At 34.8% G+C, this 16,879-nt stretch overlaps 1 protein-coding gene across 3 annotated transcripts in view; it reads right to left on the bottom strand.

Annotated features, from left to right (window-relative positions):
• The window catches only part of LOC149783003 (uncharacterized), a 29,388-nt gene extending 13,110 nt beyond the window's left edge, over nucleotides 1-16,278 (bottom strand). The window contains exon 1 of one of the 3 annotated variants that reach the window (XM_089934570.1): nucleotides 16,137-16,278. In XM_089934570.1, coding sequence (XP_089790696.1) covers nucleotides 16,137-16,193 — 57 coding nt within the window. In that variant the 5' untranslated portion in view covers nucleotides 16,194-16,278. Of the gene's footprint in view, nucleotides 1-1,255; nucleotides 1,332-13,382; nucleotides 14,274-16,136 lie in introns of those variants that run through there. The other 2 variants (XM_089934572.1, XM_089934571.1) reach the window with 2 other exon arrangements.
• Between the last annotated feature and the right edge of the window lie 601 nt (nucleotides 16,279-16,879).

Raw genomic sequence — 16,879 nt, 5'->3', positions numbered from 1 at the left:
CATTTTAAATGAAAATTGTAAATCTTACTTTCACAATATGTAAAATACTGTCAAAATTAGTCTTCACTAACTTCGGTATATTTATATTATTACTGCAGTAAGATATGTAAATTATTAGGTTTCTTACTTATTATAGAAAGTTTGGGATAATTTATGAAAATCATTAAAAATGTACGTTTAGTGGAAGTTCATTTGATCTCCACTAAATTCTGTATTTTAGAAATGCTTGTATTAGTTTTAGCTTTGACCATATTTTAAATTTCTTCCAAAAAATTTAAGTGTTCACCAGAGTCCTTGATAATTATGGATATTACTAGTTTTAGTCTTGAATAATTTAAAAAAATATATTTCCCGATATTTCTCAGTCTACATTACAGCCCGGTAAATTTTAGAATATTTGGTTTCTTGCTTTTTAGTTTGGGCCCATTTTTCTACATCCCTTATGTTGGACCTTTTTTCAGTCTCCGCTAAAGTCCGGTACAATTTCGGAAGTTTAGTGTTAACTTTAATTTTTGCCATTTGAGTAGAATTTAATTCTTTCAGCCTCCACTATACTTTTGGTATGTCAAATTACTTTATACCAACACCTTTAAAGTCATGTTATTTTTAACAATCTTCGTTGACCAGTTCGCATGCCGTTGTTTATGATAGTAAGCAAATTATATTATTACTACATTGTGTTCGCTGCAGTTTTCCCAATTCCATTTTGCTAATTATCTTAATTTACTGAGTGGTCTAGTAACCTTCGGACAGGTAATACTTCATTATAGTTTACGGAGTGCATATGTTGTGTGCGTCAGTGCGTCATGTACGGGGTTCATGTGCTATCGGGATCTTTTTATCTCATGGGCATATGTCTAGATTAAGTTGTGACCGTTATCTGTCCAAATATGTCAGTTATGCCTCCTATTTGGCTTAGAAACATGTCGATAACTCACAATTATCTCCATAACTTTCGAAGTACTTCGTGGACTGAGACCATAGTGTTTATCGGCTCAGTATAAATACTCCATGCCAGACCGAGGAAATAAGTGAAATATATCATCTCTTTGTCTTATTAACTCGCTATCAAAATCATCTGAAATCAGTTCGTGGTTACTTTATTGTTTCATTTTCCAGCTCCGATTAGGAAACAAAGATAACGAGAAATAAAATTAGAAAAGGGGGTTTCAGTCCAAAAATTCATGTTGAGTTCATATGTGAAGAAAGTTTTCTTACTATTTAGCTTTTATTCTAATGATCAACGTTCATGTACCTCTAAACTGCTTCATCCATCCATCCATCGATTCAGCCAACCGTCATCCATCCCGTCCCATGCATTGACATACTACTTAGAAAGAATAGACGGACAGGTATACAGAAATGTCTGTTCTTAAACACAAAACATGCAACCAGAACCGGGTAGCCACGTACAAACACTTATCGTTCGCATTTAAGTTTTAAAATTAGCTACCATATAATATATTGGCTACTTTTAAGAACATAAATAAAATAAAGTGCGCGTATTTACGCACCAGAACTGTTTAACACGGACAGACAGACTTATCGTCCAAACTGAAATTACAGCAAATTGTAAATATAATTACTATATATCACGCGTGTGTATATTTACAATTTGTTAACATGCCAATGTACATACCGTGCGACATCACACATGTGCAAATTCGCTTTTGCATTACCTTCAGAGATGCTTAAAATTAAATACACCTTGTAATTTTTACACGTATACTGCCCGAAATCCGTTCAAATTACGAGATTTACAAACATATGTAGATATACACAGATAAGTAAGTTTGTCAAGTTTGCACAGTGGTACGTGTCACATTAATCAGTTATTTATTTAATATATCAAATGGAGCTTGTTCACGTGCACAAAATAGTTACAACATCTCAATGCAGTCATTTTGCATCAACCACCAGTATTGGATACCACTGTTACTTACTTGTATAAATATGAAAAATGCATTAATGGATACAAATACATTTTCATAGTGATAGATGTCTTCTCAAAACAGAGGTAAGCACGCTTAAATTGAAAAAGAAACAAAAAAGGGAAGTAAAGATGTGAGATGTGAGAGATCCGCAAAGGCGAGCGATTTAGACCACTTGACCAGCCAGTACCCGAAAAGAGATGACGAATAACTTTACATTGGTAACCGGCTGAAAAAGAATACATAGGAAGTACCAAGGAACATAAATTTTGGAATTTGTTTAAAGATAAAGAGTTTATAAAATGTGACAGCTGTGGAATAGAGAAGTAAAGAGTTAAAACATGTATGATGTGTGAAACACCAGGCTTAAAAATACAAGCACATAAAACACAGAACATAAATTTTATATATATATATATATATATATATATATATATATATATATATATATATATATATATATATATATATATATATATATATATATATAACGTCTCATAAGGCGACTACAGTTTAGGTTCAATAACTGGGTAACAAGCGACATCGCAGAAGAAATGAAAAGAGGTAACATTTAAAAAAGAAGTTGAATATGATTAAAAGAGCAGTTCCAAATAGCTAAAAGTGACAGAATGGAAAATATGTCAAACTAGCCTTTGAAATCGGTGGTTCTTTAAGGGATATTTCTGGGTTCATGCTTTACAAGATATGTTGGCCGCCATGTATTGCCTATTGTGTTCTGATAAAAGTAGTGAAACCCAATAAACAACAACAACAACAACAACAACAACAACAAATAATAATTACTCAAGCAAAAACACAAACTCAGCTGGTATATAATGATTCTTGATACCACATGGGTGGAGTAAAATCCAGTATACCTTTTTTCAGGTGTGGATGAATAGATTTTGAAGAATTCTTTTTAACAACTTTCATTGAACATTTAGTATTAGTTCAAATCAATTCTTTAGTCATTTGTGGCGTGCTTCTAATTCAATAAAATGAAACTAATAGAGCTAATGAAAAGAGAAATATAAATTACTAGAAATGTAAAGTTTGTGTATAATCAACAAAATTAAAAACTGAATTAAAAGGAAACGCGGAGAGAGAGAGAGAGAGAGAGAGAGAGAGAGAGAGAGAGATCAAATAAAAAATAAATGTGGGTGTAAAAAAACCGAAAATAAATGCGCACTGTATTTAGAAAACAAAATCAAATTTATCACATATATATATATTGTATGAATGCAACATACCGCTGGTTGCTAATGCAGTATTCAAATAAAATAACATTATCATAGAAATGAAAGTATTTGATTTGATTTGCAATCATTGTAAAGTTCCACCACAGCATGACTGGAGATACACACAAGGAAAAAGACAATTACTTGATAAACTGGGCCAGAAGAAAATAATACCATACACGACGGATTTTTGAGAGTCTATGCTAGCTGTTGCGTTAGCTGCTTGAAAACGTAATTATGGCTATCGCCAATGTACTCTTGAAAATTGAAAAACATTTTTAGCTAATGAATTGTTTGCAAAAACACGACCTCATTACGCGATTGAGTAACAAACTAATACATGATGCAACTGCTAGACTGTAGCAGAGTTATGCAATCTGCATTTAAGGTAGACAACTTCAAAATAGAACATCTATTACACAGCTTTTTTTTACAGTATCAGGTACTAATAAAAAAAGAAATTAATGGAGCTTTAAATATCAGGGCAGATAGGTTACGACTCTGATAAAACAGGATAATAATATTTCAACAATACGTAACAGATGCAAAAATGAAATTAGACAATGCTTTTGTTAGTGATGGCGTATTTTCGTCACTGAATGACATGGTCATAAAAATGGTTACAATATTTTTGGGTACAACAACAATTTAAATAAATCCAATGACTCTTTTAAACTCAGGTTAAATCCAACCGTTATTTCCGAGATAGAAAATAACGTTATAACAAACATCTGTTATGCAATAAGAGACAGTAAAATTGTCGAGAACAAACAAGAAAACCAAGTGAGTGAAAGGTATATAGAGAAGAACTGTGATGATGACAATCTTACTGACAGAAATGCAGATGGCATCCTAAGCTGGGAAGTTCAGGTTACATATGGCAATTTAGAAACCACATAAAATAGTATTGACTATGAAATAAATAAGAATCTTACATTGTTCCAGGAGCTGCTATAGTTTACATCTTGAAATAGTTTACGAAACTTTCTTTACAAAATTTTCTTTAAGTAGCTTGTAAACCTTTCACCTAATTGTAAGTTTCCTCTAATTTCTTAACTTTGTTTTCTAAATATTTTCTTGAAACTTGCTTTCCAGGTGTGTTAGATTTTTAACCAATAGCACACGTTTACTTTTAGCATTTTCCCAAACTCTTCGCATTACATATTTTTTGTTTGGATTTCTTTCATTCAGTGATCGTTTTTAAAATCTGTAATCTGTTTAAATTCACTTCAACGTCATACATCATTCACTCTTGAAAAGTGTGTACTCGTTTGACTGAAAGTGGTCATTTTCCACTTCTTCTGTGTTATTCATCAATGACGTATCAACTTTCTTGCCTGTTCATCAAATGGAGCAATTGTGTGTAGTATTTCCATCTCTATTTCTTCATGGATTTGCATTTGTTGCCTTTCTGCAACAGTAGATTACAGCGAGTCTTGATGCTAAGTCCCTGTCTTTGGAGTTTCTTCTGTATCTTTGAGTCCAGGGTAGGATCAGTTCAAGTGGCTCCCCCCCCCCGTTTCAAAATGGCCCTGACTTTCCTTGAAAGGGCACCGTATCAAGAGTCCATGTGTCTATTACTCAGAATATGCATAATACCCAATTAACGTGCGCAAGAATAAAACGGTGGTATACTGCACGTGACTGTAAATTTACGTGTGCGTATGTGTTTTTTAGCCTGGTGGAGGGGATCCGGACCCTCTGGACCCCCAGCCTGATCTGACCCTGGAGCTTATTTTGTTATGCTGGAAGTATGTTCTGGTAGCTGGTTTTCTAAATCATCAGAACTTAATACTTTTAGAAAAACAAGTTTATCTGTCTCTCTGTCCCTGTCTGTTTGTCTCAACGCAGGCTTTTACGACGATGTGGTCGATCATACATCAGAGTAAAGCCCTAGTGTGCAATGCAGAAATACTGCCATAATTGGGTTTATTTTTAATACACTTTTCTCTATTTGCATTTGTTCTATGGGTTCTTATTTATTCGAGTTTAGCTGCCAAATTTACTCCTTGGACTATGAAAGGAAGTTAATGTTCGTTAAACTTAGTAAATGTGACTTAAATTCTGTACGAAGCTACGCGTAGCACGTACAACAATAGAGACAAGGAGTGGTCAGGCTACATTTATTAGGTTGAGTCGATAACCTATTTACCAAACCATATTGATCATTGACCTGTCCTACTTGATTTTACATGTCTATGTACTGAATTACTTCGACTTAGCACTTGTCCTGAGGTTGTGCTTCCACCTTGGAAATTATCAACTTCTTGCAGAATTTTGTTTCTTTACTTTATTAATTTATTATCCAGGGAGATCATCACTTACCGATGTCTAAATAAAGTTATTATCATGCCCCCCATTTCAATTATATGAGTTAAGTTATTTCTAGCATCAACCAGTGGTTATCACCTCGAGCAAGAGTTATATTTCATACCGTTCAAATATACTGGTTTTGTATCATGTTATTGATGGCATGAGTAGAACTACATTCTGGGTCTGACACCATATATCAAACCCACGGTCTTAATACCAAAACCACGGTCTCAATATTCAACCCACGGTCTCAGTATTAGACCCAAGTTCACAAATATCAAATCGAAGGTCTCAGTATCAAACTCACGGTCTCAAAACCAAACCCATGTTCTCAATATCAAACACACGGTTTGAATACCAAACCCAAGGTCTCAATACCTGACCCACGTTCTGAATACCAAACCCATGGTCTCAATACCCAACCCATGTTATCAGTCGAACCCACGGTCTCAGTATCAAACCCAATGTCCCCATACCAAACCCCCAGTCTCAATACCAAACCCACGGTCTCAATACCAAACCCACAGTCTCAATATCAAAGTCAGAGTCTTAATATCAAACCCACAGTCTCAATATCAAACCCCCAGTCTCAATACCAAACCCACGGTCTCAATACCAAACCCACAGTCTCAATATCAAAGTCAGAGTCTTAATATCAAACCCACAGTCTCAATACCAAACCCACGGTCTCACTATAAAACCTACGGTCTCAATACCAAAACCACAGTCTTAATATCAAACCCACGGTCTCTATATAATGCACAAAATATTCTGAAACATAAATTCGACTTGATTCAAAACCAGTACGTCTTAGTTTTATGCAAATACTTAAAAATTTGTTCAAAACACTGGGAACGATGCAATTATGATATTTGATTATTCTGAAAAGACAGGAATATTCTTGGTGGTGGTGGTGGTGGTATTATAGCCTGTTAGATCTTATATATGTGGCTGCTAACATCTAATCGAGGTCTACTCCATGGAATTTCACACAGTTCTCATATGAAACTAAATGGACTTGTCTGGTTAAATTAGAAATATTTTCTTCATATGTGCGAAGAGCAATGGCTTGGGATTTCTGGGGATTGACTTTCATACCATTGGATGCAGACCATTGGATGCAGACCATTGGATGCAGTCCATTTGATGCATACCACTGGATGCATACCATTCGATTCAGACCATTGGATGCAGACCATTGGATGCATTTCAGTCGATGCAGACCAGTCGATGCATACCATTCGACGCATACCATTCGATGCAGACCAGTCGATGCATACCACTGGATGCATACCATTCGATGCATAGCACTCGATGCATACCATTGAATGCATATCACTGGATGCAAACCATTCGATGCATACCATTGGATGCAGACCATTCGATGCAGACCATTGGATGCATACCATTCGATTCAGACCATTGGATGCAGACCATTGGATGCATACCATTCGATTCAGACCATTGGATGCAGACCATTGGATGCATACCAGTCGATGCAGACCAGTCGATGCATACCATTCGAAGCATACCATCGGATGCAGACCATTCGATGCATACCATTTGATGCATACCATTCGATATATACCATTGGATGCATACCATTTGATGTATACCATTCGATGCATACCATTTGATGTATACCATTCGATTCAGACCATTGGATGCAGACCATTGGATGCATACCAGTCGATGCAGACCAGTCGATGCATACCATTCGAAGCATACCATCGGATGCAGACCATTCGACGCATACCATTTGATGCATACCATTCGATATATACCATTGGATGCAGACCATTTGATGTATACCATTGGATGCATACCATTGGCTGCAGACCATTCGATGGAGACCAGTCGGAAAGTATTTTGCTCTTATTATGTAAAACATATCTGAGATTAATTGGATCTTTATGATGTAAGATACGGAGTTGTCATGTGTAATTATAAAATGTTGGTTTATTGAATCAGAAATGCCATTTGTAAAGATATTAATCATGAGAAGTCCCATTATTGAGCCTTGCGGTACGCTTCTGGAGGTTGTATTCCACTTACTATATGAGGATTCCAGTTTAATACGTCGTTTTCGATAAAAACAAATAGTCTTTTTATTCGTTTAATCGAGTTCTAACCAGTCTCATAAGTTTTCATCTTTTCAGCAATGAGGCAGTGCAAAAGACCGTCCATGTTCTTGGATAGGTCCATTAGGTTTGCACCCACATTCGACCTATAGCCCAGGGCATCCCTTTAATACTCGATCAGTTTCAGTATTGTAGTTTCACATCTACACAACTTTTTAAAACCCGATAGATCATTGATAATTTTGAAAACTTGTTCTGGCAATACACGTTAGTTTATGAGGGTCGGATATTTTTAAGGGGTTGATTGTCAAGAACACCTTGTATGCTAGGGTTAATAGCTGAGTCATCAACAGTTCATTTAATCCAGTGTGTTTTGCTTTAATATCAAACGTGATGAAATCTTCAGAGACTTCAATCTGTTCAGTAATCAGGACATCCATCAGAAAGATGCTACAGACGGAACTTTTACTTTTGGTTCATTAAAATTATTTACTGGTTGTCCAAAACAAGTAACCACTACACCTTTCAAAGAAATAAGGTCTAACAGATTGTCTTCTGATTTTATTGACAATGATTCTATATTATTTTGGTACGCTTTCCTGAGTATTTGAGTTTTATATTTTGTTAAATTTATTAAAGGGCACACGTTTTTTATATATAGATTTTCTAAGTTCACTCGTAATGTACGGAGGTGAGTCATTTGGAGAATATTTTTGGTTTATTGCAGCATGATTATTAACGACATCCAATATAAGTTTTTCGAATATTTTCCTAATGATTATCGTCAAAATCATTAAATGTGTCAATGACGTAAAAAGGTATTTTATTATTATCATCAAAGAAGTTTTTCTCATCAAGATTGCTGTTGCTTCAGAAAGTGATTTTCTATTTGCAACAAAGTATTCTTAAAAAATTGCGGTTATCATGCGATTCCATTCGCTTAAAGGTCACTGGCGACCTATATTATATAAACGTGTGATATTATTATAGTCATAAAAACGCATTTATTATGTATGCACACCATAAAAATATTTAATTACACTTAAAAATCCGCTTTTATAAGTGAAAAAATTATTCGACAATCTCCGTAAACATTCGGTAGTTTCCGCGTGCCAAAAACGGATATGACGTATACTTCTATATCGACTAGCCATTCAATTGTTTAATTTCCCCATGTTGATGTCTATGTGATATATCTTACGATCGTTCATTTGTACAGCAAATATGGTGCTCTGTGTTGCATATTGATGTAACCAAAGGAGTGATGGGACAAAAGTTTTCTTTCTTTTTCCGAAACACCCTATTTTGCCACAATAAAAATGGATTGAAGCAGTGGGATCGAATAGGGTGAGGGATGGAAAAGTCATAAATTCTCCTAAATCCCGTAGAAAGCTCTACAGTGTACTTGAGATGAGGGATAGAAAGAGTGTGATGCAAACATATCAAATAAAGGAGTACAGTACAGTAATGTTACTGCAGATATAAATATTAATGTTTAAAATAATCATAATACATTTTGAATATTCGTAGTAGAGACTTTGATCAAACTCTTTATTTAGCATTATTATAACCATATTGAATTCAAAACTATTATACAAAATTTGAGGTATTACGAATAAAATAATATGTTTTGTTCCTGTCCCAGAACTTTTTTCCTCAAGGTATGTCCCAAGACTTAAGAAGCGAAATAATTTTGTGTTGGATTTGTGCCGCCCCCCCCCCCCCCCATGCACGCTGCAATAAAATAGATAAACAAAACACTTATTTGAAAATAAAATGAAGGAATCAAACCTTGCACTGTTATTATTTATTCCTTCTTGTTTATCATGCGAAATTTTTAAAGAAAAAAAAATATATCCACGAACTTCGCATACGTAGCAGAAGCCGGCTGGCGTATGCATCTTTAATGTTGTGTATATTGCTTATGTCAGTCACAAAATCGCAAATGAGACGGGAATATCACCCGATTGCTTGAAGGCACTTGCCATTCACGCATGATATGTTATAAGGTGCAAAATGACCAAGATCGTATTGTATCAAGGTTAACTTTAAGACGGTTTCTCGGAAATAAAAATCATTGTTTGAATATACATTCAATGTGAGTGAAAATGATAATCTTTTTGCTAGCATGGATCAGAAAAGTATTGCAGCAGCATGTTATTGCTGTGTATACTATTTTACCCTACGAACATCAATGAACGTTTTTATCATTATGATTTTCATATGGAAAACAAATAGAAGCCCGGGTGATGAATAAACACAACTGGCAGCGAGTAATAAACTCACTGCTTAAACTTAACTACAGGATATCAAAGCTATATTCATGCAATTCTATGATTTAATAATCTTGGATTGCCTGGTATTAAAAGGATCTGAGTATAAATATATTTAAACAGGAAGCATATATTGATAAGAAGGGACATAAAGACAACCAAATAGTGAGATAGCATCGAGAGAACCCAGAACGCTAGGGTAGATTATTAAGTCCTTATAAAAAAAATTAACGCAAATTTTCTTTTTCCTTGTCATAGTGCTCAAACTTTGTCTGTCTTCTAATCTAAACCAAATTCTACACCCCCCCCAAAAAAAAAAACACCAACTAATTTTACAGAACATTCTGGAACTTTGAGCGATATAACATTGATATCAGATCCCGGGTTCATATTTAGTATTGGTATCTTTGGTTCGTTTCATTATTGGGGAGTCCAATACAATTGTCCAATACATGCAGCCCTAAGGTCACTGTATTAAGGAATGGTGGGAAATCATAAAAGACATCCAGGGAAAGTTTAAGAAGAAATCTTGCACATCACAGATAAATCATAGGACTACAAGAATAGATAGCGGAGAGGAAGCTTCACTTTTATGATTTATTTTGTGAACACTCGAGTATAAATAATCCGAGCATATATACTACTGCCAAACTGCCGCATCAGTCATGCGTTAATTGTTGTATCGGTCCCTCCTTATTGTAGTAATATTAGTCTTTTTTTTTTTTTTTTTGAGTTTAATTATTAGTAGCGTTCGCACAATTGTGCATGTGCCACTATTTTCTGACTGCACCGCAGCCTGCTAGTTGTTCTTGGGGAAGGGGATGGTGCCACCTCCCCCCAGGCTTTTATGGATTCAAGGAACCCTGATAGTTTGGCCTCAATCTGTGGGTCCATAAAGGTCCCTACAGTTGAATGGTTGGCTGTCATTAGCGGGAAGGAGAGCTCGGGAACGGTCCTGCTTGCTTTACATCGCTGGTTTCTTGTTGCATTTGCCTGGTGTGTTTTTTTTTTTTTTTTTTTTTTTCCGAGATTTTTTTTCTTCTTCAAAATGTTCTAAAAGGAGGGGGGATGTTCTATGCTGTTTATAGAGGTTCTTAGTAGATATCATGTATGAAGAGAGATTTTCAAGGTTATTATGGGATTACTAGTCGAGGTGTTTAGGGTGTGTTTCCTACGTTATGTTATTTATAAGTTTTTAGATATTACCTCTTTAAGTTATTTATTAATTGATGTTTTTAGAGACTGAATGTTATTTATACTTTATTTAACAAGAGACCGGAGTCCTAGCCGATTACACGGTTCGTTAAGGACATCTAGGACAGGAATCCTAGCTGATTACTCGGTTCGTTAAGGACATCTAGGCCATCCGATTTTGCGGTTTCCTTAGTTTTGGATAGGTGCTTCGTAAGTGAATTATTTATTAATACTTTTATAAAATTTAATGAAATGTTATGGTTTTTAATGTGGTGGCTTCTAAATTTATTTAGCTAGTTACTGGGTCTTTTGGTTTTGTGGGGATAGTAATTATATTTTGTTCCTAAGTCCTGCTGAGTCTATGAATTGATTTATATTTTTATATGCTGATTGTTTATTTTTATTAGATTCCATAAGTAACTCTGGGTATGTGTGTGGTGATCCAATCTCTTTTTGGTTTTTGATAAATATTTTCCGAGCGGGTTGATATTTTGGGCATATATTGAATACGTGGTGTAGATCTTCGGTGGTGTGGCAGTTAAAGTAGTTAATGGTTGCTGGTTTGGGTCCTATAAACCTTCCAAAACTGCTTGCTAGTTTAGTTTTTCCAGTTATTATCCTGTTTATGGTTTTATGTTCTAAATAGGTACCCTTAGGTAGCTGTATGTTCCTATCCACGTTTTTGGGGGGTTTCATGGTGAAGATGACGTCTACAACGTCATGATTGGCTTAACCAAAATCAGGCATGTGGTTCGGATTTACTGTATCCTATGCTACTTAAAGAATGTCAGTCAATTAAACACTCTGTGGAATAGTTAATGATTCTACTGAAATTAAAACGTTTCCAAATTCTCGAAACTTGCAATAGTGATCCCAGTATAAATAGGATTGTAGAAAAATGTTTTCAATTATCGTCCATTCGAACTTCTTTTAATTTTGTCAATGCTATTTCAGAGTGTGTCAATAAATATTTCTATATATAATAATTACATTATTCAGCATAGTTTTCTTGTGTACCAAGTTAACCCGTGTTTTATGACATGCAGCCCATCCCTTATTGCCAGTAATGGCCTCAGTACACGCAGGCGGCACCCCCTGGATTTACCCGCGGGGCCCCCCAATGAGCACGGTATTTGGAAATAAACCTTTAAACATGCTTTACATGATATTGAACTTAACATTTTCTTCCATGACTTTAAAAATAATTTCTCTCTATAGATATATTTTTAAAATCACTAACATGCTGGGTTCTGTGAGAACGGGGACCAATTGGGCCAAATCGGCCCAATCAGCCTAAAGCCGGCCCTGTTTGTTGTATATGTATAATACGATTCGCTTTGCTCTGGACCAGGAAAAGTAAGTTATAACTACTTGCTTCCATATAAAAATGCATTTGATTGTGTTTGACACTAATGACTGATTATGAAACTTAGAAACAATGATTTTCATGGTAGTTCACTGTCGTGGTTAGAAAATTATTTAACAATACGAAATAACAAGTTGATCGCGATTTTATCGAAACATCAATGCGTATTCTCTCAAAGATCTATCCTAGTACAATTATTGCTTTTAACATTTGACCACACACACACACACACACACACACACACACACACACACACACACTATTATAAACTATGCAATGATTAGTTATATTTTTCACAGACGCTACTAAACTTATATAATCGTTCAAAATCCTATTCAGGTTGGCGAGACTATAAATTCGGATATTCAAAACGTACATGATTAGTCCCGCCAATGGCACGCGACTTTTAACCCAGAAAAAAATCAATGCTTTTGAAAACGAAACCCAACTTTAACACTCATCCTATACTACAGACGGCAAGCAAAGGTATTCAGTTCTTGTCCCAATACAAGCATTTATTTATTATAAAATCTCGGAACGCCACTTCACATATTCATGCCAAGCATTTTTTCTGAAGTATCCTGGGAAAAATGTCAACACTTTGAAGACTTTTAAATATCAACTGGATTGTTTGTTCTTGGTAAGAATGTGTAAATTGTATATAGTTGCCTTTGTTGACTATACTGATTAAATTTGGGATAGCTGTACTATGCGAGGAATTGAACTGTAATTCGACACTTGTTTTGTTGACAATGAATCCTATACCACTCGAATATCGGGTACTTATCTGCCTCCTTTGTGAAGAACAACGTTGTATAACAATTTCATTTATCCCTTCAACAGTTCATTCTTAGACAACTCTACCATCATATATATAAGTAATCTATTTTTGTTTAAATTTCAAAGCAGCATAAACAAACACGTACTATATATTCAGGCTTCATGTATACACATATTTTCTTATAGTTACTTCTTAGTAAGATTACCTGGATATGTTAATACATATTACGTAAGATTTCGTCTACAGACCCGATTCTGGACAAAGAAACTGCCTGTCTGTTGGGTAACCTTTACGCAACGGCCTGTTCGCGGCTAATTTCACAATGAATTATACGTCCTAGTCGAGGCACCGTTGTTTGCTTTGCATATGACTGCACGTAGCTTAACACTTTCTGTTACAATGTGAAAATAAAAGCTTGAATACATCGTGTTCTGTTCACATGACCGTATTATACATCGTGTTCTATTCATATTACCATATGATACATCGTGTTCTATTCAAATTAAAATATTATACATCCTGCTCTAACCACATTACCATATTACCAACTGGCACTTCTATGAACTCTATGATATTAATTCAGTTATACTAGGAAGTGCAACCCTTCAAAAATTATCAGAACGTTTTTAGACTAATACATGGATTACAATCACATGTATTATGCTTTTATGACAACAGCTCTCTCCGATAATTAGAAACACTAGTATTGATGGCGTTTTGCGATAATTAGATATACTAGTACCGATGGTGTATTGCGATAATTACATATATTATTACCGATGGTGCATTGAGAAAATTACATAAAGTTGTACCTATGTTGCATTGAGATAATTACATATACTAGTACCGATGGTGTATTGCGATAATTACATATACTAGTACCGATAGTGTATTGCGATAATTACATATACTAGTACCGATGGTGCATTGCGATAATTACATATACTCGTACCGATGGTGTATTGCGACAATTTCATATACTAGTACAGATGGTGTGTTGCGATAATTACATATACTAGTACCGATGGTGTATTGCGATAATTAAGTATACTAGTACCGATGGTGTATTGCGATAATTACATTTACTAGTAGCGATAGTGTATTGAGATAATTACATATACTAACATCGATCGTGTATTACGATGATTTAATATACTAGTACCGATGGTGTATTGCGATAATTACATATACTAGTACCGATGGTGTATTGAGATAATTACATATACTAGTATTGATGGTGTATCACGTTAGTCTGCAGAAAAATATTTTATTTTTCTTAGAAGTTCTTTATAATAGTGGAAACTTATTTGAAGAAGCTTGTATCTTACTACATAATGATTTGCTATTGAATTGCTTTGAATTATAAATGAAGATATTTTCTTGAATAAATATTGATTATGGTTTAAGTGTCCACTTTAGTAATTACACGGTATGCTTTGTCTATGACTTCCAATGAACACGTCAGAACCTATGCATTGAAATATATTCAAACTGATACAAGTACAAAAGATTACTTTGTGTTAATGGAAAACGGTAAACATATTTAATGTTTAACAGCCAATTCAGTTTTTGTTAGTTGCTAAAACATTCGCATAAAATGTCCAAACATTTCAAAGCTATTTTGAAACAACTCCTAGAAATGTAAGTAGACCGCTTGTTCAGTTGTCTTCACACCAAAGTGGTCATACATGCATACCATACTGTCTCATGTGCTCATTTGAAGTCATATAGCTATAATATATGGTTTAATGCCGAAAATGGGCTCACAAACATTAAGCACAATGTCTAAAAGATTAACAAATTTTCTATATATCCACCAATGTGTATGTATGTATGTATGTATGTATGTATGTATGTATGTATGTATGTATGTATGTATGTACGTACGTACGTACGTGTGTGTGTGTATGTATGTATGTGTGTGTGTATGTATGTATGTATGTGTGTATGTATGTGTGTGTGCGTATGTATGTATGCATGTATGTGTGTATGTGTGTATGTATGTATGTATGTGTGCACGTGTGTGTATGTATGTATGTATGTATGCATGCATGCATGCATGTATGTATGTATTTATTTTTACTTTGTATTATAACGATTATTTTTTCTGACGATTGTATTAGCAGACAATATACTTAACTATATATATATATATATATATATATATATATATATATATATATATATATATATATATATATATATATATATATATATATATATATATATATATATATATATATTCTAGTTTAGACCACTATTTACAATTTATAGGGTTAAGCTTTCCACTGTTATGTAGCTAATTTTGCGTGTGTGTGAGAGAGAGAGAGAGAGAGAGAGAGAGAGAGAGAGAGAGAGAGCTTCCATAGATTCCAAGAGTTAATACAATTATGGAGGACATCTTTTACGTATTGGGGGGTGGGGATGTCATGAAAAAGTAAAAGTATTCAAGAAAAATGAATCAACCTATGTGGTTCAAGAAGGGCTTACAAATAAATAACTGACCGGAAATCTAATATCATATTTCCCGGTAGTTCGATGCCCGCACTTCCACGCCATTACATCATAATTGGTTGAAACTATCGTTGAGTCGGATAAATGGCCAAGTCATACCATCTTTCTTCCTTACCGATTATTTGTTGATTTTCAAGTCTACACATTTTTGTTGCTTTACGAGAATTGACATTTTTTCGGTACAAAAATTCTTGGATTGCGGAACGATTGTTATTGTTTTCACAGATGGACCATTGTTGGATCTTACAATTGTAGCAACCATTAAATTTTCGAGTAGCCACGGTGGTTCAGTGATTATTACGCCGGATTCGAAATATATATAGTGAATAATTACTAACAAAACAGAGCATCTGAAAATGTAATTATAGTGAAGCATGTTATGGTACAAATTCACATTCAATCAAGTTACAGGCCTGATAGAAAAGAATAAACATATTGTTCTTACCATTATGTTGGTATTGGTTCGAATAATATCCAAGTTGTACGCCCGTTTTCTCTCCATCTTTCGTGCAACAGTGTTCAGTTACACACAAGCTGTAGTAACGCGTTGTCTACCGTTGTCGTACTGATTTAACAATGTGCTCTATCACAGTCCAATCCTATACACGAATCAACGTCACTGAAACTTGACCCGGTTGATAAGAGCCTAATCGTCTGACTGTTGTTTTCGCTATCTTCCGTCTTCACGAATTAGAACGAGGGAATATATGAATGTTTAGAAAATGTGGTTTTAGATAAGAGAAGGTATCAATACAAATGTGTATTGCTTGATACGACTGATTATACTCTTAAACCCAGGTTTAACTGGCAGAAGCAATGATATTCCATTTTTGTTTTTCATTTTTATTTAATGATTTTTCCGATAAGAAAATTTGATTAGGCCAGATCAACTAGTCTGTATGATTTTGCCACAATGTTTCAGCTTCGTAGTCGCAAAATCTGTCTTTTCTGCAGTAAAGCCAAGTGTCAGACCCGATATAGGTAATACAGATTCTCTAAGAAAAGATAACTTTTTTCGTCATAAAATACACTAATTAGATCCCCGGCCGAGTCATACCAAAGACTTACATAAATGGTACTAATAGCTGCCTCGCTTGGCGGTCAGCATTAAGAGGTTAGTGTTAGGACTGGTCGGCCTGGTGTCAGGATAATGTGAATGGGTGGGACATCATGCTACATGTCTGCGAC

This window comes from Sinohyriopsis cumingii, chromosome 15, assembly GCF_028554795.1.
Source record: "Sinohyriopsis cumingii isolate HCF-2022 chromosome 15, ASM2855479v2, whole genome shotgun sequence".
NCBI lineage: Eukaryota > Metazoa > Mollusca > Bivalvia > Unionida > Unionidae > Sinohyriopsis > Sinohyriopsis cumingii.
Note: the sequence above shows the minus strand (reverse complement) of the source record. Positions and strands in the feature narration are given on the sequence as shown.